The sequence below is a fragment of the Phoca vitulina genome, unplaced genomic scaffold (assembly GCF_004348235.1).
Source record: "Phoca vitulina isolate PV1807 unplaced genomic scaffold, GSC_HSeal_1.0 scaffold21, whole genome shotgun sequence".
Taxonomy (NCBI): domain Eukaryota; kingdom Metazoa; phylum Chordata; class Mammalia; order Carnivora; family Phocidae; genus Phoca; species Phoca vitulina.
Window position 1 is genome coordinate 13,516,152 of NW_022589724.1, and position 27,299 is coordinate 13,543,450.

General features: G+C 41.9%; 2 protein-coding genes across 2 annotated transcripts in view; one reads left to right on the forward strand and one right to left on the reverse strand.

Moving 5' to 3' along the window:
* FKBP15 (FKBP prolyl isomerase 15) overlaps window positions 1-25,984 on the reverse strand; it is a 58,405-nt gene extending 32,421 nt beyond the window's left edge. The window contains exons 1-8 of the mRNA XM_032418331.1: window positions 25,827-25,984; window positions 13,941-14,056; window positions 8,460-8,544; window positions 7,935-8,004; window positions 3,750-3,824; window positions 3,323-3,421; window positions 1,543-1,692; window positions 837-905 (exon numbers count right to left, since the gene is read on the reverse strand). Of these exons, the coding sequence (XP_032274222.1) occupies window positions 837-905; window positions 1,543-1,692; window positions 3,323-3,421; window positions 3,750-3,824; window positions 7,935-8,004; window positions 8,460-8,544; window positions 13,941-14,056; window positions 25,827-25,879 (717 nt within the window). The 5' untranslated portion in view covers window positions 25,880-25,984. The remainder of the gene's footprint in view (window positions 1-836; window positions 906-1,542; window positions 1,693-3,322; window positions 3,422-3,749; window positions 3,825-7,934; window positions 8,005-8,459; window positions 8,545-13,940; window positions 14,057-25,826) is intronic.
* Window positions 25,985-26,183: 199 nt separating this feature from the next.
* SLC31A1 (solute carrier family 31 member 1) overlaps window positions 26,184-27,299 on the forward strand; it is a 38,839-nt gene continuing 37,723 nt past the window's right edge. Inside the window, exon 1 of the mRNA XM_032418644.1 lies at window positions 26,184-26,315. The gene's annotated coding sequence lies outside the window, so the exon portion shown is untranslated. The remainder of the gene's footprint in view (window positions 26,316-27,299) is intronic.

The window sequence follows — 27,299 nt, forward strand, 5'->3', positions numbered from 1 at the left end:
TCCAAAAGATTCTGGCAAAAGGAGGCATAAACAAAGCTATGAAGAAAACCTTTCTATTATGCAAAATGGCAATGAGTACTTTTGCCAATGAGTGCTTCGTAGAGCATCAACAGGTCCTGACATGATGATACTCAACATGTGTAAAATACTCTTTATTCTATAAAGCACTTGCACAGCTGGTAAAGAAAAGCTTCACAACATGAAGCCAAGTCCCAGACTCCAATCCCAGTGTTCCTCTTGTTGTGTGGTAGTTGCTTCCCACAATGACTGGGAAGTGCTGATTCAAGGCATCTCAGACAGGTAAGAATCACCCATTATGATACAATTCTAGACGAAACAGTTTCATCTCTTCCCCTATTAGGCTACACGGAAGATTGAATAATTTAAATAATTTCCTCAGAGTCACACGATGAAAAAAAAAGAGTGAGAATTAAACAAATGTCACCATCTTCAATATATTCTCATAGGTAAAAATTTCCCAAGTAATCTCCCAGATAACATAAACATTCTTCTCCTCCTACTTTTTTTTTTTTTTTTAAAGATTTTATTTATTTATTTGAGACAGAGAGAATGAGAGAGAGAGAGCACGTGAGAGGGGGGAGGGTCGGAGGGAGAAGCAGGCTCGATGCGGGACTCGATCCAGGGACTCCAGGATCATGACCTGAGCTGAAGGCAGTCGCTTAACCAACTGAGCCACCCAGGCGCCCTCCTCCTACTTTTTAACCAAGCTTTTCCAGACTCAGAAAATACACCCAGGTTAGAAATTTTACAAATTTAATATAAACTAAGCCTACCACAAGTGATAAAGCCATACAAGAACACAGTCAAGCCAGTACCTTGATGACTTTTCCTGATCCTAATTTCAGGCGAAGCAGCTTATCTTTGTTAGCAGTAGAGTCCAAAACCTGCAATTTGATCAAAGTAAATGAGGTCAACCAGTTTCAAAAATAATAGTAATCAGTAATAGTCAATACAGATTAGCACAGTATTCCTGGAATAAGGAATGTCAAATATACTGGGGGGGGGGGGTAGTTCTTAAAATACCTGAAGAGAAATGTTCACTCACATCATGGCTAAATTGGGACTTGAATGTATATTTTTTTGAATCATAGTCTAAAGCTCTTTCTATATCATACTGCCTTTGAGAACTTAAGGATATTAAGACACAAGTCCCCTCTATTTATAGTATCTATTATACAAAAAACAAACAACTGTGAGGAAGTTCTAAAAAGTTTTAAGACCTAATCCCATAAGAATAAATTCAAGTTTAAAACTTATATAGGAAGACAAGACATACACATGAACAATTACCAAAAATGATACTTAGGAAATGGGTTTCCATTCTAAATAGAAGAGACAAAGTGGCACTGAGCAGATTTAACCTGATAGGATTTCATGGCTGTGCCCCAAAAGCAGCCAAAGCAGGGTTCCTAAAAGATTTCTATTTGCCAACAGCAGCAATTCATGGTAATAACACCTTACATATGAATAGTCCTAGTGCTATTTCAACTACAAATGAACTTGTAGGCTACATTTCCTTACCTGGCCCAGCACATGATTCTGGAAGAGCCAGCTGGTATAGGCCACTTCCAAAGAATCTCCAGCTTCTACAGCAGGGCCTTCTGCTACAGTGAGGTCCTGGGAGAGCACTGCCTCCAGGGAGCGGGTGCTGTTGCACTTGGCAATGCACACCTGCGAGATGAAATCAAAGCCGCATAAACTCAGTGTAAGCTCAGTAAATATTCACTCCATTATTGCTAATGTTTCCAAACAGTGGTATCCACTAACAAAACTGATTACATGTTTAGAAATACACCATTCCAAAGTCAGTAATCTTGCCAGGAATCAAAGTGCCTAAGAGTAAGGCTTTGGAGTCAGACCATCTGGGTATAGATCTGGGCACTGCCACTTCCTAACTTGTGGCCTCAGCCAAATAACTTCTGTGAACCTTATTTCATACAGGTATTTTGTAAAATGGAGATTAAAAACTCTGCATGCTTCCTAGGGTAGTTATGAAGATTGAGCTAAATACAAATAGAGTCCTTGGCACTGTGCCGGGCAAATAACAGTAAGTACACAAAAACCATTAGCTAGCATTACTATAAAGATTTTACTGTTTCAGTGTTTGGGAACCCATGAAAGAAAGGAGAGCTTCTAGAACAATTTCAGAAGGCATTTCTAAAGACAGTAAGCTAGAAAAAAGGCCCTTTATAAAACCATGCTACGTTCCCAGATTTGCATGCCCACCACCTACAGACTTAGTCATATCATCTTAGCACAAATCTTAGACAAAAGAGTCAAACACATCTTTGTGAATACTTACTTTACTGTCAATTTTTTAACATGGTCTACATTACAAATTTGCTACTCATTTTCTTAAAAGAAAGGTTTCATTATTACAATCAAATAAATGCTACCTAAAGCAATGAGATGTCATTTTTTACCAAGCAAATGAGACTAAAAAAAAAAAAAAAAGATAATTCTAAATGTTGGCAAAGGTATAGTGAGAGAACAGATATGTATATGAAATCGTACAATCTCTCTGAAAAGCAGTATGACAAACTGTCTACAGAACCAAGAAATATTTGGACTCTTTGACCCAATCTTCCACTTCTAGAAATTTAGCCCGAGGAGATGATCGGGGGGGGGAAAAAAGGACACAGAATTATACACAACAATGCTTGCTACAGTATCCTTTATTTCAGACGGAGAGTAATCTAAATGTCTAAAAGTAAGGGAATGGTTAAATAAATTAAGGAACATTCATACTATGCAAATTTCAAAAATGTTTCCAAACAATTTTTCATGAGGTGGGGAAAGACACATTATACATTGTTAAAAATATATATACATAGCAAGATATTGAACTCTTAAAGGGGTATACTTACTTACGTACACTACACATAGAAAAAAAGAAAACATTAATAGTGATTACTTTGGGCAGTAAGATTTCAAGTGATTTTTTTTAAAAATGCTGTTCTAAATGTTCTACAAGGATCATTTAACTTCGTAAAAGTTCTTTTAAAACACTATTTTTAAATGAGTTTTATTTATTCCTTAAGATAATTTATGAAGTGGAAAATGTTTTAAAGAAGTTTGCATTAAGCCTTTTTTCTCTTAAAGTCTCATTTTCAAGCAATTTCAGTAAGTATTCCTATTATCTCCTTGAAATACAATAAGCTCAAGTGACAAATTTAGTGGGTTTTTAATGCTTGTCACTAACAAAACATAGCAGGTTATGAATTTTCCATATAGTTTCCTAAAATCAAGGGAAATCCAGGCTAGTGTTTGGCCTTTCACAGGAAGAGTAAGATGGTATTACCTGTTTATTGAACTCCACAGCAGCTTTTTCCGACTCAAACATGATGGACCAGTTTTGTCTCTGGTCATCATAAAAAGTGCTATAGTTATTGGGCCGAACCTGGGGAAAGAAGAAATGTTGGGATAACTCAACGACAGGCAGCAGAGTGCAAAAATCTGACTGCTTAAACTCAGAGAAGGGCCTTGACTCAGGTGGACCCAGAGAGAGATAGGGAACTTTCTCCTTCCCTCCTGCCCTCCAACAACCACCCCTTGGTCTGTTTCCCAGAATGTGGCCAAGAGACCTTCTCGAGAGGCTCTGTTAAGATATCCACTCTGATGTCCAGGGGCTGAAGCAGTAGATCTAATTCCTGCCAGGTACATACAGACCAATTTCTCCTATAAACCCATCCCAAAGGAGCTGATGATTCCAACATGAGAAGTCTTACCATTAGCTCAAAGTTCAGATGAATCCTGGCAACAGTAACTGACTGTTGTTGACTGATATAAAGAAGAATCCTATACTGTACTCAAGTAAAGGTGGGCCGGAAAAAAAGAAAACCGAAGTTAAAAGGAAATACAAAATCATCAGCGAGATGTCAGGGGTTGTGCTGCATAGAGATATAAAACTCAAAACTCACTTGATCCCTTAAAGCTTAGGTTTTAAATTCTATCTTCTCACTATCCACTTTCATCTCTTCTCATCTTGGCCTTACTTACTCTTTTACTGTAATTAGCAATTATTTTGTTGGTGTTTTCACTGGTATGAGGGTGATAAGAGATCTACAAATGGCCAACACATACATGAAAAGATGTGCAACATCATTAGTCATTAGGGAAACGTACATTAAAACCATAAAAAAGTACCACTTCATACTGACTAGAATGGCCATTTTTAAAACCCTCATCTATTGCTTGTGAAAATGTACAAATAGTACAGCCACTGTGGAAACAGTCTGGCAGTTCCTCAAAAAGCTAAACATAGGGGCGCCTGGGTGGCTCAGTCAGTGAAGCGTCTGCCTTCGGCTCAGGTCATGATCCCAGGGTCCTGGGACTGAGCCCCACTTGGGGCTCCCTGCTCAGCAGGGAGCCTGCTTCTCCCTCTCCCTCTGCCTGCCGCTCCCCCTGCTTGTGCTTGTGCGCTCTTGCTCTCTCTGACAAATAAACAAAATCTTAAAAAAAAGAAAAAAGCTAAACAAAGAATTACCATATGACAAGGCAATTTCACTTCTAGTATATACCCAAAAGAACTCAAAATAGGTACTCAAACATATACTCGTATGTCAATGTTCACTGTACCATTATTCACAATAGCTGAAAGGTGGAAACAACCAGAAGTGTCCATCAACTGATGGATACATAAAATGTGTTACATACACACAGTGGAATATTATCCAGCCCTAAAAAGGAATGAAGTTCTGATATATGTTATAACATGGATAAATCTTGAGACCATTATGCTAACTGAAATAAGCCAGATTCCGTAAGTGATTCCACTTATATGAAATATCTACAATAGACAAATTCACAGAGACAGAAAGTAGATTAGACATTACCAGGAAATAATGGAAGGCAGGAAGGGAAGTTATTTCTTAAAGGTTACAGATTTTTTTGCTTGGAGTAATGAAAAAGTGGAAATAGATCGCGGTGATCATTGCTCAATATCATGAATGTAATTAATGCTACTGAACTGTGTGCTTCAAAATGGTTAAAATGGCAAATACTATGTTTCATATGTATTTACTACACACACACACACACACACACACACACGCATGCACACACACAATCGTAGTTAAGCAAATGATTAAAATTCAATTCCACAGGGGAGGGAAGGACTATGTCGGCTGATATACAATCTTGCACCAAAAAAGACTTTCCTTATCCTATGTTAGGCAGATAGAATGAGGGGCTGAAAACTCAATTCAATCTGATCATAGATTGAACTGCTCGGGGAAGGATCAGAGATTTATCAATAGTTGGTCCACTTCTGGGCTGCCCCTATTCTCAAGTATTTATTATCTTCCCTGGCTTTTGGTTGAGAGCCTAGAAGTTCTCTGACTCCTCGGTCCTGAAAGTTCTGCCCATCATAGATTCTGAGCTGAATTCTTTTTTTTTTTTTTTTAAGATTTTATCTATTTATTTGAGAGAGAGCGTGTGAGTGAGCAGGAGTGGGGAGAGGGGCAGAGAGACAAGCAGACTCCCCACTGAGCACAGAGCCCGATGCGGGGCTCCATCCCAGGACCCTGAGGTTATGACTTGAGCCGAACTCAGACGCTTAACTGAATGAGCCACCGAGGTGCCCCTCTGAGCTGAGTTCTTTAGCCTCCTCCCCATGAAGTTCAAAATCTAGCAAATGTATTGAGAGGAAAGTCGTTGCTGTTGCTTATTCCAGGTACCAGCCCTATAGTAGGACTTTTATCTCCTGTGCACCACGAGATGAAGAAGTTTCCCTCTGCCTTTCCGGCATAGCCCCTGGACTTCTGCACCATCCCAGAACTCTGCAAATGTCCCATGGGGAAAAACCAATCTTGTGCTTGGAGCTCCTCTAGTGTCTGCCGGTGTCTCTTCCCCTCAGTAGCCTCTTTGACTGGGCCATACCTGACCATGCCATGCCACTCCTAGGCATCATATCAGCGAAAGAACCAAGGGCAGGAAATAGTCGGCTCAATGGCTTTTCCCTCTCTGAAATTTTAGTTCATCTAGTCCTCATCATTTCCACAGCTCTCCAGTGAATTTTAAATATAATTTTTGCAATTTATCTTCTTTATAATTGTTGCAGTGGGAACTGCTGCCTGCCACAACCTACTACCTCCTATTGGTGGTGAAGGGTGGTAAAGTCCCAATACCAGATTTTTAAAATCCAAATGGCAACTCCTAATGAATTAATACATCCAGATAATAATCATGGATGGCTACTATATGACAAAATCAGGGACAACTAGACATCATTTACCTCTGGACAGAAGAATGAAAGATTTAAGGGACATAACAACCAATTGCAATGTATGGACCTTATTAGACCTGATTAAGACAAACTGGAAAAAAAAAGAGACAATCAGGTAAATCTGAACACTAGCTGGTAGTGAATGAGATAAAAAATATTAGGGATGCCTAGGTGGCTCAGTTGTTAAGCGCCTGCCTTCAGCTCAGGTCATGATCCTAGGGTCCTGGGATCGAGTCCCGCATCGGGCTCTCTGCTCAGCGGGGAGCCCACTTCTCCCTCTCCTCTCACTGTCTCTCCTTCTCTCTCAAATAAATAAATAAAAATCGTAAAAAAAATTTTTTTTGTGGGGTTTTTAGGTGATAATTGGATAATGGTTATGTTAGAAACAAAAATCCTTGGGATATATACTAAAGTATTGACATCTAAAATTGTATGCTGGAGATATAGTCAAAATAATCTGAGCAGAAGAAGGAAGACAGGCTGGAATCAAGATGAAATAAGATTAATAACTCTTAGAGCCTAGGAATGGGTTTCTGGGGGTTCATTATTCGAGTCCCACAATTTTTATATGTGTTTCCAAATTTCCACAGTTAAGTTTTTTGTTTGTTTGTTTTTAATACAAATGAGTGTTGTCTATTACATTAGTTACCCTGAACAGCTCATCTTATCTGTGTCTCAGAGTGTCTTAGGAGCGTGGCCCTAGTTCACTGGACCTTTGAAATGCCAGAATTTCTCATGCTTCTCTCAACAATGTTTAAAACATTCTGGAGAATTTTTTTTTTTTTAAGATTTTATTTATTTATTTGACAGAGAGAGACACAGCGAGAGAGGGAACACAAGCAGGGGGAGTGGGAGAGGGAGAGGGAGAAGCAGGCTTCCCGCTGAGCCGGGAGCCCGATGAGGGGCTCGATCCCAGGACCCTGGGATCATGACCAGAGCCCAAGGCAGCCGCTTAACAACTGAGCCACCCAGGCACTCCTCTGGAGCAGAATTTGAACCTAGATACAACCCACATAAGGAAATCAAGTCTTGGGGCGTCTAGCCACATTTCTTTTTGACCCAAACCAATACTATGCTGTGCGATCCACTGCCCACCTCACTGTCAAACTTTCAAAGGATAAACACCGGTCATTGATTCAGGCATAAAGACAGAATGCTCTAAGTAGAACACTAAGTGTTTTTCATTACCTAACAAAGGGATGTCCTTGGTAAATGGTTTACTCTAAAACTCTCCAAAGTCTTTAGTACCATATCACAAAGGTCAAACTTAAAAGATTTTGCATGGTTGGTTTTTTTTTTTAAAGATTTTATTTATTTATTTGACAGAGAGAGAGCACAAGTAGGCAGAGTGACAGGCAGATGGAGAGGGAGAAACAGGCTCTCCGCTGAGCAGGGAGCCGGATGTGGGGCTCGATCCCAAGACCCCAGGATCATGACCTGAGCCGAAAGCAGCCGCTTAACGGACTGAGCCACCCAGGCGCCCCGGTTGGATTTGTTTTAATGCACAATAGTAAGCAAGATGTGACTATCAATGTTACTATGTACCTCATATTAAAAATTCACATTCAAAACGAATGATCATTCTAATCCTCTGACACATGAGACATTGGGCAAGTTGAGGTAAAAACTAACTCGTCAGTATGATCTGGGACACCTGAATGTACACGAGACATGGGGGCATTCTCACCTCTCTGGCTGTGTGATTCCCCAGCACTGCAGCACCAAACTTGCCCTGCTTTATATATTGACCATTTGTGCTACAGAAGCAAGAAAAATAATAGGTATTAATACTTCCTTAAACTAAGTAGAACAGCTTTGTCTTCTGCCACAGAGAAGTGAGGAATCTAGTCATTTAGCCTCAAGAAAAGGATAGAGGTGAACAGTTTATAATTTAAAGCTCTTATACAACTTCTTTACTCTCTAAATATCTCTTCATGGTATCTCAGTGGAGTGAGCACTTAAGAAGGTAGTTGTTGAGGGTACAAGCACTTCCTAGAGAGAGTATACAAAACAATGGCTCTCCAAAGTTGTATGTGCAGAATTCTCTAACCGAAATGTTAAAAAGCATTACTGATCCTCTGCCTATGGAAGGACTGTGCAGCCTAATTGCGTAGCTCCTTTGGCCACCAACAGAGGCTTATTGAGAAAAGACAGGAGCTTAAGCCAGCATCCCACACCCAACTTCAGAAAGCATTCCTTCTCGGCTACTTACTATCGATACGCATGAACTGCTGTTGCAACCAATACGGTGGGGGTGCCCGTTGTAGTGGGGGCTGCTTTTGCTGGCACCTGATTTCCTAAAGATGAAGAAGAAAACAAAGATGTCATTCACGTCTTTCTTAAAACTGATTTTTAACCACTGAAGCAGCTTCAAAATTCTCCTTTACATCTTACAGTTAAGTGGTACAATGTTTTCATGGCCATTATCTTTATCTGACCCACAGAACAGCCCTATGACCTCATCTGGGAATGAGGACATGGGAGCTCTAAGCACCCAAGTGCCATGACACAATGATAGCAGCGAGCCCAGGATAGAATCCAACTCTGGTTCCACTCCAAACAAGTCTCGGAGCTGGACAAGAGGCCCTGCCCAGAAAGCGAGGTCATATTCCATCTACTTTCTTTTCTTTTTCCAGTATTTTGCCAGCTCTAATATAAATTACTTCTCCTTCCCTTATTTCAGGCTAGAAAATTAATGATGATATTCAGATCATATTCACTACTTCACTTTTCCAGTGATTCAGGGTAACACTAACGTTTTAAAACAGTGTATTTAGAGAAAACTGCATATTTATACTCACCACATGAATGTGTTGATGGAAGAATAGTGAGAACATTGGCACAGACATGGAAACCAAGAACTTACTTTCAGAAGTATCCCTGTTTGATTTCTTTCTTTCCTTTTGTATTTTAAAAACAAGATGACAGGCTTAAGATGGAGTCACTTATGCTAAGTCCCAGTCACCAAATTGAGACTTACTGACAGATGTCACTAAACTGAGACTTACTTAACAGTTTCGGCTCTCCCTGAAATGGAATCTGAAACCAGTCAATCACGAATTCTCTGCTCAGCATTAGTTAGGTCATCTACATGACAGATCCCTGCCATCCCCTGAGGAAAGCAATCTTGCAATAATCATCGTGCTTTTTTGCCTACCGTAACTTCCTTGTTCTTGCTCCCTTCTGCCTATAAAAGTCATTTTGTGCAACTCCTCAGAGCTCCTTTCTATCTGTTGGATGGGATGCTGCCCAATTCATGAGTCACTTAAAGCCAAAGAGATCTTTAAAATTTACGCAGCTGAATTTTGTTTTTTAACAATACTGACACATCTTTTTTTCTGATTATAGAGTACATGTACTCTATAATACGTAAAACTTAGCAAATGCAGAAACGGATAAAGAAAATAAAAATGACCTGTAGTCTCACCAATTAAAAATAAATGTTAATAATTTGATGCATTTATTCCTGGTCCTTTTTCAATACACATAAACTTCACAGCTTTTTTTCTTATAGTTTTTAAATGAAATTTATGATATAATTTGACAACCTCCTTTTCTTATTTAGTACTAGTTTTTCTTTTAAAACAGTCTCCAAGACAAAGATAAAATAACCCTAAAGATGCTTTTTGGTGGTTACATAAAATACTGTATTATGACTTGGCCAGAATTTATCCAATGTCCTATTATTTGACATTTCTTTGGACTGTTTCCAATTTTCCTCCATTATAAATAATGCTGTGGTGAACATCCTGAAAACATACATCTTAGTATGTATCTCTAATTACTTTCTTAAAATAAATTCTTAAAACTGGAATTATGGGGTGAAGGAGTGTAAAACATTTTAAGGTTTTGTTACGTCCTGCCCAAATGCCCTTGAGAAATGTCGCACCAGTTTATAGCCCCACTAGCAGTGTGAATATGCCCGCTTTGCATTCTTGCCTACAACAGGAGACGATCTTTTTAAATCTTTACCAACCAAAGAGGGACAGTAGGGAAAAGGGAAATGCCATGTTACTGTTGTTTTCATTTGCATTTACTGATTACAGCGAAACAGAGATTTAACATTTTCTATAGATTTGTACTGGTCCTTTTGTTTTGTTTTGTTTTGATGAATACCCACCTACGTTGTTTGCTTGCTGTCCTAGTCTGGTCTTCATGTTTTCCTTATTATTTTATAAAAACCTACAACATAGTTGTCAATTCAACCAGTACTGTCCAGTTGTACGTCATACGACAATAAAATTTTTCTCCTGATAAGCCAGCTGTTAAGAAAAAAAAGTAACTAAGGCCAGAGGCAGGTTATCAGGACAGGTGTGAAACACTGAGAAAAAACACTCTCCCCAAGGTCAGTCTAGCATCCTCCCTTCAGGTTAGTTCTGCTTCTCCCAGTACACTCCCATCTCGCTATCTAATACCCTAGAAATGGAAGGTTGCTCATGGATTTGCTAGAAGGGTAAGTCAGATGGGATGTTCTCATTGGCTCAGCAGCCCTTCTTCTCCGAAATCAGTATTGCAGATTCTGAATGCCCCACCGACAAGGACTTCTTTTAATATGTACTTACAAATCTTTTTTTTTTAGTAAAGTTTTTTTTTTAAGATTTTATTTATTTATTTGACAGAGGGAGAGAGAGGTTTTTATAAAATAATAAGGAAAACATGAAGACCAGACTAGACAGGGGGAGTGGGAGAGGGAGAAGCAGGCTTCCCACTGAGCAGGGAGCCCGAGGCGATGCGGGGCTCGATCCCAGGACCCTGGGATCATGACCTGAGCCGAAGGCAGACAATGACTGAGCCACCTAGGTGCCCCTGAGTTAAGTTTTCTTGAATTACAGTTGTTAGTGTCTGTTCTTTTCCCCTTCCTTTTTTTTCTTCTGTGCACACGCGCACACACACACACACACACACACGCACACACACACTCTCTCTCTCTCTCTCCATGTGTTGAATCTTCTTTGCCATCCTTAATATTTGTCACACTTTCTTTTGGAACATTTTTATCTCTTAAATTTTTTATTTTTTAACAATTTCCTCTTGTTAACCTTCTATTTCTCTTCAGATATAATCTGCTGTTTTTATTCATTCTTGTGTTCCTTCTCATTTAGCCCTCATTTCTTTTTTTTTTTTTTAAAGATTTTATTTATTTATTTGACAGAGACAGACAAAGCGAGAGAAGGAACATAAGCAGGGGGAGTGGGAGAGGGAGAAGCAGGCTTCCCGCGGAGCAGGGAGCCTGATGCAGGGCTCAATCCCAGGACTCTGGGATCATGACCTGAGCCGAAGGCAGACGCTTAACGACTGAACCACCTGGGTGTCCCTAGCCCTCATTTCTGAAATTTTTCTTATGTCTCTAATTCTTTCCTGAGTCTTGTCACTTACTTCTGAGATTTTCTAATCTCATTTAGGTTCTCATTTCATGTCTTATATTATTTTCCTAATGTTAACAGGTGGTTGTAGTTTTTGATCTATTCAGTAAGAAACATTCTCACAGAATAGAGCTCTCACTGTCTGTAAGGATAGTATTCTGTTTCTTGCTCTCTCATTACTTGACATGGAGTTGGATTCTGGTAAATTCCTACTGCTCTTTTTAATGCGAAATTTGCTTTTCCGAACTTCTAGAAAGCGGTAGGGTTCAAGGTGGCTTTCTTAACTTCATAGAGCTCCCTCTTCTGTTGCTTTCGAATAGAGCTCAAAAATATGGTGGCTTCCTCCTGAGACTTCCTGATTCTATTTCTAGCCCTACTTTTATCTATATCTTTTCTCCTTCACTTCTATTATATCCCCATCCTCCTCAATTTTAATTCCATTCCCAGCTGGTTCTTCTGAGTGTGGGGACTTGTCCTACAAGATCACCCTAGGGGATGAGTTTCAAAAGTTCATAGGAGTGGAATGCTTGGCTGGCTCAATTGGTAGAGCATGTGACTCCTGATTTCAGGGTCATGAGTTCAAGCCCCACGTTGGCATGGAGCCTACTTTAAAAAAAAAGGTTCATAGGAGCAAGACTGCTCCAGTTCTTTCAGTCCCCATTATCAACCGCTTGTACCTACCCACAACTAGAGTGGGGAAACACTTTCCAGTTTCAGCTTCACCTGCCGTATTTTCCATGAACATCTGGTGGCTGTTTTGGGGTTCTTCCATGCTCAGATTTAGATAACCCATTGCTACCCTGTTTTCTCCCATGCAAATGCTGATACCACACAAGCCTTGCAGCTGTTAGTGGTTTGTCCAGACCTGCCTGTACTTTGAGATATTCATGAAGATACCTTTTCAACTGGATTTGTTGTAAATATTACCCATAGGTTTGTCTTTTCTATCTGCTCTATTTTTATATTGAAATCTGAAGAGATTCAAGAACTATGCTGCAGTCACTTTCCCCGCAAAGACTTCTTACACAAATACCCCTTGAACAGAGAGGATCTCCTATCTTGCGACTTTATTTTTTCTTTGTAAATGCCTACCTAAGACTGTATAGGTAATCTTTAAGTTGAAATGCCTCTATAACTCCCCTTTAAAAGTATAATTAACTCATAGTTGTTGTTTTCTAATTAAAACAAAATCAAGTTACCTCATTGGCTGGGGACTGAGACTGTTTATTTTTATCCACATCCATTAACTCAACCGCTTTAAACTGAGTCAGAAACACACTGCTGATGAAGAGCTGTGCCAGAGGAAATGTAAAGGCAGAGCCTACTAGAAATCTGGCCTGGTCATGGCTTGGAGAACAGGACCAGCAATCTATAGCAAAGCTGCCCAAAGTGACAGGTAAGATTTAGAGCAGGGAACAGTAAACATTTTCTGTACAGGACCAAACAGTAAATATTTTAGTTTTATGGGCCATATGATATCTGTTGCAACTCTTCAACTCTCAATAATCTAACAAACCTTCAGTGCCAGCATTGTGCCCAACATGTAAAAGGCACTCGATACTTTCATCTTCATTCAACAAAGAATTTAATGCCCCTTACCACCTGTTCTGCTCAGGACTATTTCTATCAGTCCCCCACTCCTCTTCAGGTTCTTACAGAAAGATAGCAAAGTGTAGAGGAAAGAGCTTTGGAGTGAGTCAAGTCAGGGTTCAAATTTCAACTATGTCACTTACTGCTGTATGACCTTGATCAAGTCCCTAAACCTCTCTGAGCCTCTAAACTGGTGGTAGTCTTCCCTATTTCACAGCACTGTTGAGACAACTAAATAAGGGAATTTATGTAAGTACCTGAGACCAGACTGAAAGCAGGCATTTTAGAAATATTAGTTGCCCCTTTCTCTCCTTTCATTCAACAAATGTTCATTCAGTGTGTCTCCATCATGATGAAAGGCACAGGGGATAGCGCACTGAGCACCACTGTCCAGTTGGGAAAAAGTCACTGTCAGCATATATCTGACCTATCCAGGTAAAAGAACTGAAAAGCAGCTCTTCCTTCTTGCCAAAACATTGGACAGTGCCTCAGGCAGTTTCAGAGAGTGTGGTTCACGTGGGGCAAAAGAGTTTGTCTGAGACCTTCCTCCCCCAGCTTCCAACAAAGGGCATACTATCTAGGTGCTGGAATTCAGAATATCAGAGCTTAGAGAAGAATGTACCACTGGTAGTGAACTTGGCCAGATTGACTGAGGATGGACAACCTGGCATGTCACTTTTGGAAGGCTGTTTACCCTTCCAACTAAGCTGTTACGGACCAATCCTAACCTCTTCACTTACCTGTTGCAGCTGCTCCTGGGCCTTTCTTAGGCTGCTTTGGGGCTGTGTACTGGAAGAATTCATTTCCATGGCCAGCAGATGTCTGATCCAGTCCAAAAAGAGAGGCCAGTCTGGCACTGTTAGTAGAAAATGAAAATGACATTTCATTTGACATATCTCAAACCTGGAATCATTATAAAAGCTGTTCACCTCCAACCTTGAACAAATACCTACTTGACTGCATATCCCACCATACTGGAAATGACAGGTAAGTGTCTTTGAAATCAAGATTGTATTTCTGGGGATGCCTGGGTGGCTCAGTTGGTTAAGCGTCTGCCTTCGACTAAGGTCATGGTCCCAGGGTCCTGGGATCAAGTCCCGCATGGGGCTCCTTGCTCAGCAGAGAGCCTGCTTCTCCCTCTGCCTGCCGCCCCCCGGCCCCCCCCCCCCCCTTTTCCCCTCTCCCTTTCAAATAAAAAAAAAAAAACTTAAAAAAAAAAAAAAAAAGACTGTATTTCTGATCTAAACAGCATCAGCTGACCTTGCCTGTCCACAGGACTTTGGTCAAGGCATTTATTTTGGACCTCAGTTTCTGCGTATATAAATTGAGGTGATTGGTAAATTGAGCAGATGCTCTCTGGTCTCTTCAAACTGTAAATTCTTGCCTTGCAAGTCATAATTTCCTACCTTTTACTCATTTATTACACTGAAATAGAACTGTACTTCAAACTTACTCCATCAAACATGGTCCTATCATCTAACAGGCAGAATGATTCCTTCCCATCCCTTGCAATGAATCTTATGCCCCAACCATTCCAATGAAACTGCTCTTGTTAAGCTCACCAGCAACCTCCTTGTTACTAAACACAGTTTATCAGTCCTTATCTTATTTGGCCTTCATGCCACCCTTTTTACACTGTCAACTAATTTGTTCTTCTTCAAACAAACTCTTCCCTTGACTTCTGTGGGGATATTTGCAGGGGTGGGAGAAGGGATTGGCCCAAGTAAGACATCAATAAATGCTAATGGGATCCCTCTCTTGTTGTCTTCCCATGTCTCTGGCTCCTTGTTTAACTCCTGGGCCTCTTCTTCCTTTGCCCAACCTTTTATTTTCTTTTTTATTTATTTATTAGAGAGAGAGAGAGAGGGATGGAGGGAAGGAGGGGGTGAGAATCTTTAAGCAGACTCCCTGCTGAGCATGGAGCTTGCTCTCACGACACTTGAGATCACGAGCTGAGGACATGAGCCGAAACCAAAAGTCAGACACTCAACCAACTGAGCCACCCAGACGCCCCTTGCCCAACCTTTTAAATGCCCATGCTCCCAGATTTCACACTCTCCCTCCCTTGGCAATCTAATTCATTTACGTTGGTATCAAGTGCTATCCAAATGCTGATAATGCTCAAATCTGTATCCCCAACCCAGAATTTGCTCCTGAGTGTCAGAAAACACAGATATCCCACCAGCCACACAAATGTGACATAACAAACTAGAACCTGTATCTTTCAATCCCCACTGCCCCAGTAAAACCTGCTCTCACTCTTGTATTCTCTTCTCCTGGTGAAAATACTTTTTTATCAGGGTCCCCAAGACCACCACCAGGTTCAGTGATTTGCCGAGACTCACTGGACTCAGCATATAGTTGTACTCATGGCTAAGATGTAATACAACAAAAAGATAACACAGCAAAATCAGCAAAAGGAAAAGGCACATGGGGGCAAAGTCCAGAGGAAATGAAAAGCAAGCTTCCAAGAGTCCTTTTTCCAGTGCAGTGACACTGGACACATTTAATTCCTCCAGCAAAGAGTTGGAAGAACATATATGAAATACAGTCTCCCAAGGAAGTTCATCAGAGCCTCAGTGCCCCAGGTTTTTTATTGGGGGTTGGTCACACAAAAACCCTCTAGCATAAACCAAAACTCTACACTCCCAGAAAGGTAAGGTTCAATAGAAACCTACTGTTTGTGCAGTTTAGGCACACTGAGCCACGTATCATTTATGGAAAGCTTTGTATCAGTGTGGGGAACTGTTTACCAATCAAGTTCCCATATGCTAGCCAAGTGCCAACCTTGTAAACAGGACTTTCTAAAGATGATGTTGTCATGTCTCCTGTGTTAACTCTTTTCTGCAAACATACACAACCAAACTGAAATCTGGGCAACATCCTTTGTCTTTTTTTCCTCTGGTGCTCATGACCAATCCCTGAGTCCATTTGATTTTACTTGCTCAATACTTCTTGAACCCATCCATTTCTCCCCATCCTCACTGCCACTGCCCTAGTTCAGGTCACCATCATATCTATCTAACTAGAATTATTCCAACAACCTCCTGACTTATCTCCCTGTCCTGGTCTTGCCTGCTTCTTATCCATTCTCCACATGGCATCCACAGTGATCTTTCTAAAAACCAAACTTGATCAAGTCTCTTTCCTCCTTAAAACCCTCAATAATACCTCAATATTACCAAGATAAAAATCCAAACTCCACAAGACAGCTTTACAAAGTCCTTCGAGACCTCACCTCTCCATACTTCCCCAGCTTCCTAACTGGCCATTTCTCAACTCCAACTGTGTGCTACACAGAACTTCCAGTTTCTCAAATAAGGCAAGATCTTTCTAATCTCCAACGTTTGCATATCCTGTTCCCTCTGCCTGAAACATTCTTCTTGTTCTTTCTCTCCCCTGGAAGTTGCCCCTAATCTCAAAGTCTAGATTAGATAATCTTCTTAGGGGCTCCCACTGGAGTCTACTTCGTTCATTCAAGAAATATGTATCCAATGCTGTGCTAAATGCTGAGTATATATTGATGAGCAAAGCTGAGTTCTATTTTCAAGGAGCTTACATCCTCTAAAAAGGATATTAAGCATTACATAATAAATAATTGCAAACTGTAATATAAGATATATAACAAGTAGCTGTTGTATGGAATTATACTCCATACAGATTAATAAAAGTTATTCAATCAGTTATTATGTAACATGATAATTGTCTATTATAATTACCACTTGACTATATTTTGCCTAGGGTCTGGTATATAATAGGCTCAATAAATGAACTCAAAGTGGGGCGCCTGGGTGGCTCAGTCATTAAGCATCTGCCTTCGGCTCAGGTCATGATCTCAGGGTCCTGGGATCGAGCCCCGCATCAGGCTCCTGCTCGGCGGGAAGCCTGCTTCTCCCTCTCCCACTCCCCCTGCTTGTGTTCCCTCTCTTGCTGTCTCTCTCTGTCAAATAAATAAATAAAATCTTTTTTTAAAAAAAATAAATAAAAAATAAATGAACAAGTCTAGTCTAGCTCTGAGCTCCTCTTCTCCAAATATTGAGGGGTGCCTGTACGGTTCAGTCAGTAAAGCACTGCGACTCTTGATCTCGGGGTTGTGATTTCAAGCCCCACACTGGGCATAGAGATTACTTAAAACAAAACAAAACAAAACAAAAAAACACCTTAAAAAATAAGAACTTCACAACTTTTGGGGGCCTTTTCCCCCAACAATTTTAATGTATAATACATACTAACATTTTGCAAAATAAATTTAACATGATTTGAAACTATTACCCTGTTTTCTCAAGGTAGTGTACTGTAAGTTTCCTTTAAGTTTCCTGTTTATGGGGTCAACAATGCCTCCTCTAAAGGACTAAGAGGTTAAGTGAGATTGCAAGTGTAGAGATCAGTGCTGGCCTAAATAAGACATAAACAAATGATAATACTATTAAGAGGAAACCAAGATTTCTCCTTTAACTGAGGCAATCTGGGAAGATTCCCTAAAAGAATAAGATTCTGGGGGCGCATGGGTGGCTCAGTCGGTTAAGCGTCTGCCTTCGGCTCAGGTCGCGATCCCAGGGTGCTGGGATCAAGTTCTTCATTGGGTTCCCTGCTTGGCGGGGAGTCTGCTTCTCCCTCTACCCTTCCCCCCGCTCATGATCTCTCTCTCTCTCTCAGATAAATAAATAAAATATTAAAAAAAGAAAAAAGAATAAGATTCTGGGAGAGTTGGGCAATGCCTTTAATACAGTGAAAAATTTACAAAACTTAGAACCTAGTTAAGATATAATAGTTTAGGGGCGCCTGGGTGGCTCAGTTGGTTAAGCGACTGCCTTAGGCTCAGGTCATGATCCTGGAGTCCTGGGATCGAGTCCCACATCGGGCTCCCTGCTCAGAAGGGAGTCTGCTTCTCCCTCTCCCGCTCCCCTGTCTTGTGCTCTCTCTCTCTCTCACTCTCTCTCAAATAAATAAATAAAAAATCTTTTAAAAAAAAAAAGATATAATAGTTTAGGGGTGCCTAGGTGGCTCAGTCGGTTAAGGGTCTGCCTTCGGCTTGGGGCATGATTCCAGGGTCCTGGGACTGAGCCCCGCATCAGGCTCCCTGCTCAGCAGGAAGCCTGCTTCTCCCTTTCCCACTCCCCCTGCTTGTGTTCCCTCTCCCGCTGTCTCTCTCTCTGTCAAATAAATAAGTAAAATCTTAAAAGAAAAAAAAAGGTATAATAGTTTATGCACAGATAATTGATAAGAATGTCCTTGTTAGCTTCAGTATGGATATGGGTATTGGATTTGCTGTTTTCATTTTGCTGCTACGTTCTTTTCAAGGGAAAGATAAAAGTGTCATATGTAAACTATGTTTCCATAGATGCTCTAAAGGCCAGCCAGCTGATGACTGCAAAATCAATCCAAAAGCCAGGTCAACCCAATTATCTTTCAGATCCATTCTATTTTTTTTCTTTAAGATTTTATTTATTTATTTTTGAGAGAGAGTGGGAGCATGCATGAACAGGGGGACGGGTGGAGGGAGAGAGAGAAGCAGGTTCCCACTGAACAGGGAGTCCTATGTGGGACTCGGTACCTGAGCCCAAGGCAGACGCTTAACCAACTGAGCCACCCAGGTGCCCTCCATTCTATTTTCCATTAATATTTTTAAATGAACTCTATATAGACTTAGGGGCGTAAGTTTCTTGCAAATTATTATCTTTTCCACTTCTAAGGTATTCTCAAATGTACACATTTTTCTATGTTAGCAAGAATGGGCTTGCTAACTCTGGACTTGAGTCTCTATAATTCACAGGAAAAGTCATTATGGCATTAATTCATTTAAATTTTTTTTTTTTAAGATTTTATTTATTTGATAGAGAGAGACACAGCGAGAGAGGGAACACAAGCAGGGAGAGTGGGAGAGGGAGAAGCAGGCTTCCCACTGAGCAGGGAGCCCGATGTGGGGCTCGATCCCAGGACCCTGGGATCATGACCTGAGCCGAAGGCAGATGCTTAATGACTGAGCCACCCAGGCGCCCCGGCATTAATTCATTTTAAAAATAAATGTTAGCCAATGCATTTAGTTGCCAAAGTCTTTACCTAACCTTAGCTTTATACGCCTTTTCTCTTCTCATCAAAAATGGTAACACAGGGGCACCTGGGTGGCTCAGTCAGTTAGGCATCTGCCTTCAGCTCAGGTCATGATCCCAGTGTCCTGGGATCAAGCCCTGTGTCGGGCTCCCCATTCGGTGGGAGGCCTGCTTCTCCCTCTCCCTCTGCCTGCCACTGCCCTTGCTTATGCTCTCTCTCTCTGTCAAATAAATAAATAAATAATCTTAAAACAAAAACAAAAACAAAAAACAGGGGCACTTGGGTGGCTCGGTCATTAAGCATCTGCCTTCGCCTTAGGTCATGATCCCAGGGTCCTGGGATCGAGCCCCGCATCAGGTTCCCTGCTCGGTGGAGAGTCTGCTTCTCCCTCAGCCTGCTGCTCCCACTGCTTGTGTGCTCTATCAAATAAATAAATAAAATCTTAAAAAAAAAAAAAAAAATGGTAACACATAGCAGTTATACTGTATTAATGTATTTTAAAAAACAGGGATTCTTTTTGCTGTTAAAGTATTTCTTTTATAAACTATGGCATCAAACATCTACTTCTACAATAATAATAATGGGCACATGGCAACCTAGTGGAAATCCGCTTGCCTGATTTCAAATCCAGGCTCTTCCACTTTTTAGCTGTGTGACCCTGAGCAACTCAACTCTCTGACTCTTAATTTCCCATGTGCAAAATGGGTATAATAGTAAAAATTACCTAATAAACTAGTGGGGAAAAGTAAATGTGATAATGTATATTTATTACTTAGTATGGTACCTGGCACAGAGTAAGTACACAATATATGTTTTATATACATGTGCACATATCCTATTACTTTGAAATGTCACTTGAACTCAGATACCCCTATAAGGGAGAAAGCATGATCAATCAATGCACAAACTGACCTGCAACTATAAAATGCTATCAGCTGAAATGAAGTACCATACACTTAGCAGACATTCAAATATTTCTTTTTTTTTTTTTTTAAGATTTTATTTATTTATTCATGAGAGACAGAGAGAGAGAGAGAGAGGCAGAGGGAGAAGCAGGCTCCCAAGGAGCAGGGAGCCCGATGTGGGACTTGATCCCAGGACCCTGGAATCATGACCTGAGCCGAAGGCAGACGCTTAACCATCTGAGCCACCCAGGCGCCCTCAAATATTTCTTCACTTCAAAGTCATGATGGCAGGAAAAGAGCTAAGGCATAAAAAAAAAAAAAAAAAAAAGAAGCAAGCCTTCTGATTACTACTTCTAGGTTAAACATGGATTTGAAAAGACCTGGAAACTTGGAACACAGATTATCAATCATCTCAACAGCCATCCCAGGTACTAATACTCCTACTTCTACCAGGCTTGAATATCCTAAATGAAATCAAGTCAAAATACTTGAAAATTAATAAGCAAGTATACTTACAGCAAATTACAGTTATAAGAGGAAGTGGAAAGCAGCTGCAATACTTACTGTCATATGTTCTACTTCCTCAGGAAAAAACAAAGAAGGAATAGCTGAATCAGAGACCCTTGGTAAAACCTTCAATATCCTCAATCTTAAATTTGATTTGGTTTCTCTGGTTATTACTGGGAACAAAAATAAGTGATCTGTACAACTTTGTTTACTAAGCCTTTTATCATTCAATTAGCTACTGTCTATGTTTAGGAGCGCAGTTTAAAAAAAAAGATTTTATTTATTTGAGAGAGAGAGAGAGAGAACGATTGGGGAGAGGGACAGAAGGAGAAGCAGACTCCCTGCACAGCAGGGAGCCCGATATGGAACTCAATCCCAGGACCCTGGGATCATGACCTGAGCCGAAGGCAGACGCTTAACCAACTGAGCCACCCAGGCACCCGAGGAGCACAGTTAAACACCTAGAACTAAAATGTTTCATGTCCTTGATGGGCCTGCTCAGAAAAGCAGCACAGATGAGCCACCAAGAACTATCTCAGGCCAGGAATCTGGAAAAGAACACATGACTGGCGTTATCTACCCTGTCATTTTCAGTCAGTAGCAGACTGCTTGTTGCATAAAATTTGGGAGCTTTAACATTCATTTACAGACTTCTCCCAAATATTTTCACCTAGGGAAGAATGTGAATTTAAAATATCTCTTATAGGGGCACTTGGGTAGCTCATTTGGTTAAGTGTCTGCCTTCGGCTCAGGTCATGATCTCAGGGTCCTGGGATCGAGTCCCGCATTGGGCTGTCTGTTCAGCGGGGGGCCTGCTTCTCCCTCTCCCTCTGCCTGCTGCTCCCCCTGCTTGTGTTCTCTCTCTCCCTGTCAAATAAATAAAATCTTAAAAAATAAAATAAAGTATCTCTTATAGGGGCACCTGGGTGGCTCAGTTGGTTAAGTGTCTGACTTCAGCTCTGGTCATGATCTCAGAGTCCTGGGATCGAGTCCTTAACCTTAACCCCGTGGGCTCCCTGCTCAGTGGGGAGTCTGCTTGTCTATCTCCCTCTACCCCTCTCCCCACTCATGCTCTATCTCTCTCTTTCAAATAAAATCTTAAAAAAAAAAATTGTTGGGGCACCTGGGTGGCTCAGTTGGGCGTCCGCATTCGGCTCAGGTCATGATCCCAGGGTCCTGGGATCAAGCCCCGCATCGGGCTCCCTGCTCAGCAGGAAGCCTGCTTCTTCCTCTCCCACTCCCCCTGCTTGTGTTCCCTCTCTCGCTGTGTCTCTCTCTGTCAAATAAATAAAATCTTTAAAAAAAAAAAATTTGTTAAAGTATCTCTTATAAAGTTCCAAAAGTCACAGCCATACACAAAACAGATTGATATGAAAAAATATTAATTCAAAAAGCTTTTTCCTCTTTTAAAAAACATAGCCTTACTAATTTTTTATCCACTTTATTCTAGGTTTGGGAGATGTTTGTTAAAGTCTTCTTGTGAATATGTTTATTTGCCCTTTCATATCCTGTAGTTTAGTTTTATGAAAGTTGCCGCCCTACTACAAGAAGCCCTCAGCTTGCACGGCTCCTATACGCAACATCTTCAGGTAACGTTTTAATTAAACACTAGTCCCTCAACAGCACAGTTCAAATTTCAATTATAATGGTTTATTAACTGTGAGTAAATGCATAAAGTGCAAACTTTGCAGCTAGCTCTTCAGTCCACAAATCAGTACATAACAGATACAGGTCATGATCAGTGAGCGACTGTCACTTCTTTCAGTGTGTTGGTGATTGGACATTGCACACTGTTTTTCAGCTCAGAGACAGAGAGCAAAGCGTGTGCTTGTGCTGTCTTGTCTACCAATGATAAACCCACGTGACATTTTAGAAAACCAGATATTCAAAAGACAGAATTGGCCAACAAAGATATAAGTGCAGCACAGAAACTAATGGGATAATGTTGGAAGTGAAATTTGGGTCACAGTATAAATGAAGTTATAGAAGAAATGGTAAACTGTGAATTGTTAACGTCACTGCTGTTTGACTCTAGATATGCAGTCAGAAGAACTTAATGAGGGAAAACATCAATATAAATAAGTGGTTATGACGAATGTCCCAGAAGAAATGACATAGCAAAAAAACTTCACATTAAAGGAACTCTTGGAAGTACTTTACAAGATTGAAAACTCAAATGATAAAATGTCAGAAGCTGATCCAGACTTAGAAATATGACAATTTGCCAAGGTATAGAAGAAATGTTCACTCCATATAAGATGTACAAAGGGAAGGCAAGCACTCTTGACTTTTTTTCTTGATAAGTTTTTTTTTTAAGATCTTATTTTTATAATTAGAAAGAGACCTCGTGCACACAAGCCACATGAGCCAGGGGAAGGGGCAGAGGGAGAGGGAGAAGCAGACTCCCCGCTGAGCAGGAAGCCTAACAAAGGGGTCAATCCCAGGACCCAGAGATCATGACCGGAGCTGAAGGCAGGTGCTTAGCTGACTGAGCCACCCAGGCACCCCTCTTGACAAGTTTTTAAAAACAGAAATAAGGGACACCTGAGTGGTTTAGTCGGTTAAGCATCTGCCTTCGGCTCAGGTCGTGATCCCAGGGTCCTGGGATCGAGTCCCACATCGGGTTCCTTGCTCAGCGGGGAGCCTGCTTCTCCCTCTGCCTGCCGCTCCCCCTGTTTGTGATCTCTCTCTCTGTCTCTGATAAATAAATTTAAAAAAAATCTTTTTTTAAAAAAAGATTTTATTTATTCATCTGACAGAGAGAGACACAGCGAGAGAGGGAACACAAGCAGGGGGAGTGAAGAGAGGGAGAAGCAGGCTTCCCGCTGAGCAGGGAGCCCGATGTGGGACTCGACCCCAGGACCCTGGGATCACGACCTGAGCCGAAGGCAGACGCTTAACGACTGAGCCACCCAGGCGCCCCATAAATAAAAAAAAATCTTAAAAAAACAAAAACAAAAATAAAATACTAATTCTCAAGGTACAAACAGTTTGTTTCAACCAAAAGTTTTAAAGACCATGAAACAACTGTAATCTTTCCCATTAATTATTAAGCTTGCTTTTTTTTTTTTAAGATTTTATTTATTTAACAGAGAGAGAGAGAGTGAGGGCAGGAACACAAGCAGGGGCAGTGGGAGAGGGAGAAGCAGGCTTCCCATGGAGCAGGGAGCCCGATGTGGGACTCGATCCCAGGACACTGGGATCATGACCTGAGCCGAAGGCAGACGCTTAACGACTGAGCCACCCAGGCGCCCTATTAAGCTTGCTTTGTACAGTTTCAGCTTGCATGGTCACATTTGCAGTAACTCACTACCATACAGTGAGTTCTGCCTGTATTTGGTTCCGATTTTTCTACATCTTTACCAGCACATTATTGTCTTTTTGATAACAGCCATTCTAGTGGGTGTGAAGCGGTATCTCTTCGGCTTTGATTTGCATTTCCCTAATAACTAATGATGTTGAGCATCTTCTTATGTACTTATTGGCAATTTGTACATCTTCTTTAGAGAAATATCTATTCAAATCTTTTGCTTATTTTATTTTTTTGTAAAGATTTTATTTATTTATTTGACAGAGAGAGAGAGACAGCAAGAGAGGGAACACAAGCAGGGGGAGTGGGAGAGGGAGAAGCAGGCTTCCCGCTGAGCCGGGAGCCCGATGCGGGGCTCGATTCCAGGACCCTGGGATCATGACCTGAGCCGAAGGCAGACGCTTACCCAACTGAGCCACCCAGACGCCCCTCTTTTGCTCATTTTAAATTGGGTTCATCTCTTTATTTTTCACCTGAATCTATTTGCTAGCTCATCAGATTTTTTTTTTAATAGGTGAGTTAAGCCTAAATCAAAAAGGTGACTACACAGTCAACAGCAGCAGGCTGGACTATGTGGAAATTTTAGTGAGTGTTTTGGGTGGAATAGGGAAAAAGGAACCAAAGCATAGCTTAACTCCAAAATAACTGAGCAACTTAAAGAACCCAAAGCGGAACTCAGTGGATATAGACCATCTAAAGTGAGAGCAGGGGTGGAACAGGGTGGTAAGGGTGAAGAAAGGACTTAAGGGTAGGTAATATACAGCCAGTCACAGTGTAATTCAAAAGATCCTATTCAAGACCAAAAGAGAGCTGATGTCATTTTATGGTCATTCTTGTACTGAACTCTCCAAAAGAAGCAACTTGAGAGCAGGGACAGTAGCTTAATCATTTTTGTAACCTCTTAGCAGTAAGATGAGGAATGTATGTTGGTGTATTCATCACTCCTCTGTACATTCTTAAATTTGTTAAACATATGTTCAAAGAAAGGGCTCTGTAAGGATCAGTACTGGTAGCTCACTTTCAAAGGAGTCAAGCTGTCTACTGACACAACATGAGGGAAAAGGCTAAACTGATTATGGGAAGAGACAAAACCCTGCCTCCTGAAGTCCTGCACCCCAGGCTAGCATATATAATGACTGGGGGCAAGGGATAGCGACTGCAGTCTCTTACATTGGCTTTGAGCTTTTAAGTGCAATTTCACAGCTATCATTCATTCAACAGGCACTTCCGGAGCACACACGACATACTGTGCTGAGCGCTAGACACAGATGAACAGCAAAAGCAAGTCCCTGTTCTGTCAGGGTTCATAATCCAGTAGGTTCGGTGTTGCAAGGATAGAGGTAATCAGCCTAACTGTGGGAATAAGGAAGAGAAAGCAATGCATTCTGCCTGGGTCTGTGGGAGAAGGGAAAGCACCAAATGGTGACATCCGGGCTGGGCCTTGAAAGATGCGGAAGCTGACCCACAAGGGCCAATTCTGGAGTGTCACTGCTTTGTCCACAGGGAAGAGAAAGTCTCATATCAGCCCCAGCCGACTCCTATAAAAACTCTTGAGGCAGATGTTCTCATCAGTAATCACCTCCATTTCACAGCAGGAGAAACTGACCCACAAAGCAAAAGGCGAAGCCCAGGGCCAGGCTGAGTGACATGGGACATGCCAGGTCCAGAATCGAGGTGGACAGACACGGCACAGTTTCGAGCTCTGCCCGGATTCTGAAACCTGTAGAGCACCGGAATGTGGCAGGGGTCTGGACCCGGAAGTTGGAGAGAAGTCTAATATGAGAGCGACCCCTCCCACCATTTGCCCAGTTCTCTCAGTTACGCCTTCTGTCCCACGCTTCTCAGTCACTCACCCGCCGCTAGGCGAAAGGAAGTCGGTGTCATCTTCGTCTCCCGCACCGAACATCGCGGTGCCTTTCGCCCAGCCGTAGGAGGAAAACAAGAGTGTTTTCGGGCCTTTCACTGCCGACGTCGTGAAATGCCGCGGCGGCGTGCTGCTTTCCGGCAGGACGAACTCTCGCACGGTGGCTCGGCTGGGAGGGGTCTAGACTCCGGAGAAGGTGGGGGAAAGGCAAATGACAGGACCTCGCGGGCACGCGCGCCCGTGACGTAAGGCTTCTCCAGCCTGCAGAGGCAGTGAAATCCGCGGGAGCTCCGAAATCCTGCGCAAGGATTGGCCGACGAGGCGGGGGGCGGGGCAGGGGCGGGAATCCGCGGCCTCGGTGGCGGTCTTGGACACGTCGAGCCCGGCAGAAGTGGAGGGGGCTTCCGAAGAGTCGTGGGGGTGGTGACGGGTTAAGGTTCTAAGAGGGAGGTGCCGGTGGCGAGACTCGATCTGGAAGGTAAGCACCCACCGCCCCTCTCACACCCCTGGCATGGGCACAGTCCTTTCCCCCCGGGACAAGGACCCTCCACGCCACTCTGCTCCGCTCTGCGAAAGGAGAAAGGGCCCGGGACTGGCAGTCTGGAGAACTGAGCTTTCGGCCGGGCCCCTACAGTGACAGCTAGAGTGACCTTGGGGCTGGGTGTTCGGTGCCTCACTTTCCTCGTCTATAAAACGGGCCTGCCGTCCCTCTCGCTTGTTGCCTGTGGCCGACCTCGCTATTTATTCAACGGGCTCTTTGTCCAGTGTTTCTCTGTGCCGGCTGGTCAAGAAGCTTTTAGACCTCAGAGGTCATCCAATTCAATCCCAGTCTCCTCATAATCCCAGAATTTGCAATAGGGAAACGAAGTAATAAGCACTTGGATGACTAGTCCGAAGTCACACAGAGTAAAGGGCAGACGGGAGCTGGATCCCTAGTCTCTTGATTCAGGACTTAGTAAGCTGATGGGTGAACAAGAACCTTATCAACTTTTAAACACTGTGCGTCTTTCCAGAGTGGTTATTGCTAGACTGTGGCATAAATCTGGAGAGAATTCCCCTCCCTATGCAGGTGAGGTGCAGAAGAGCTGGGATATTCTGGGGGTGAGTGATGGAAAAGAGAAAACTTTAGAAGGGAAAATCCCCAGTCCCAATCTTGGTCTGGGTTTTGCATAGTCTGCTTGCCACAGACCTAAGTCAACATCAGTTGTTGGGGACTTCTCTGTCCCCAGTTTCCACCTTCTCTGTATCTTATGTAAGTATTTCTTTGGTTAACCTGGTATAATTCCTGAAACAATCTCTGGGTAAGCTTGGTTTAGCCAAGGTGTGGATAAGCAGGTAATGTTTCACTGTAGCATCCGTTTCCATAGATCTCAACTGGAGTTGTTTCACTCGGGGCTTCTCTTGATCAGGTTAGTACAACAGGTGTCCCTTACCTGGATGTTTTAGTCTGTTAACATGAAAT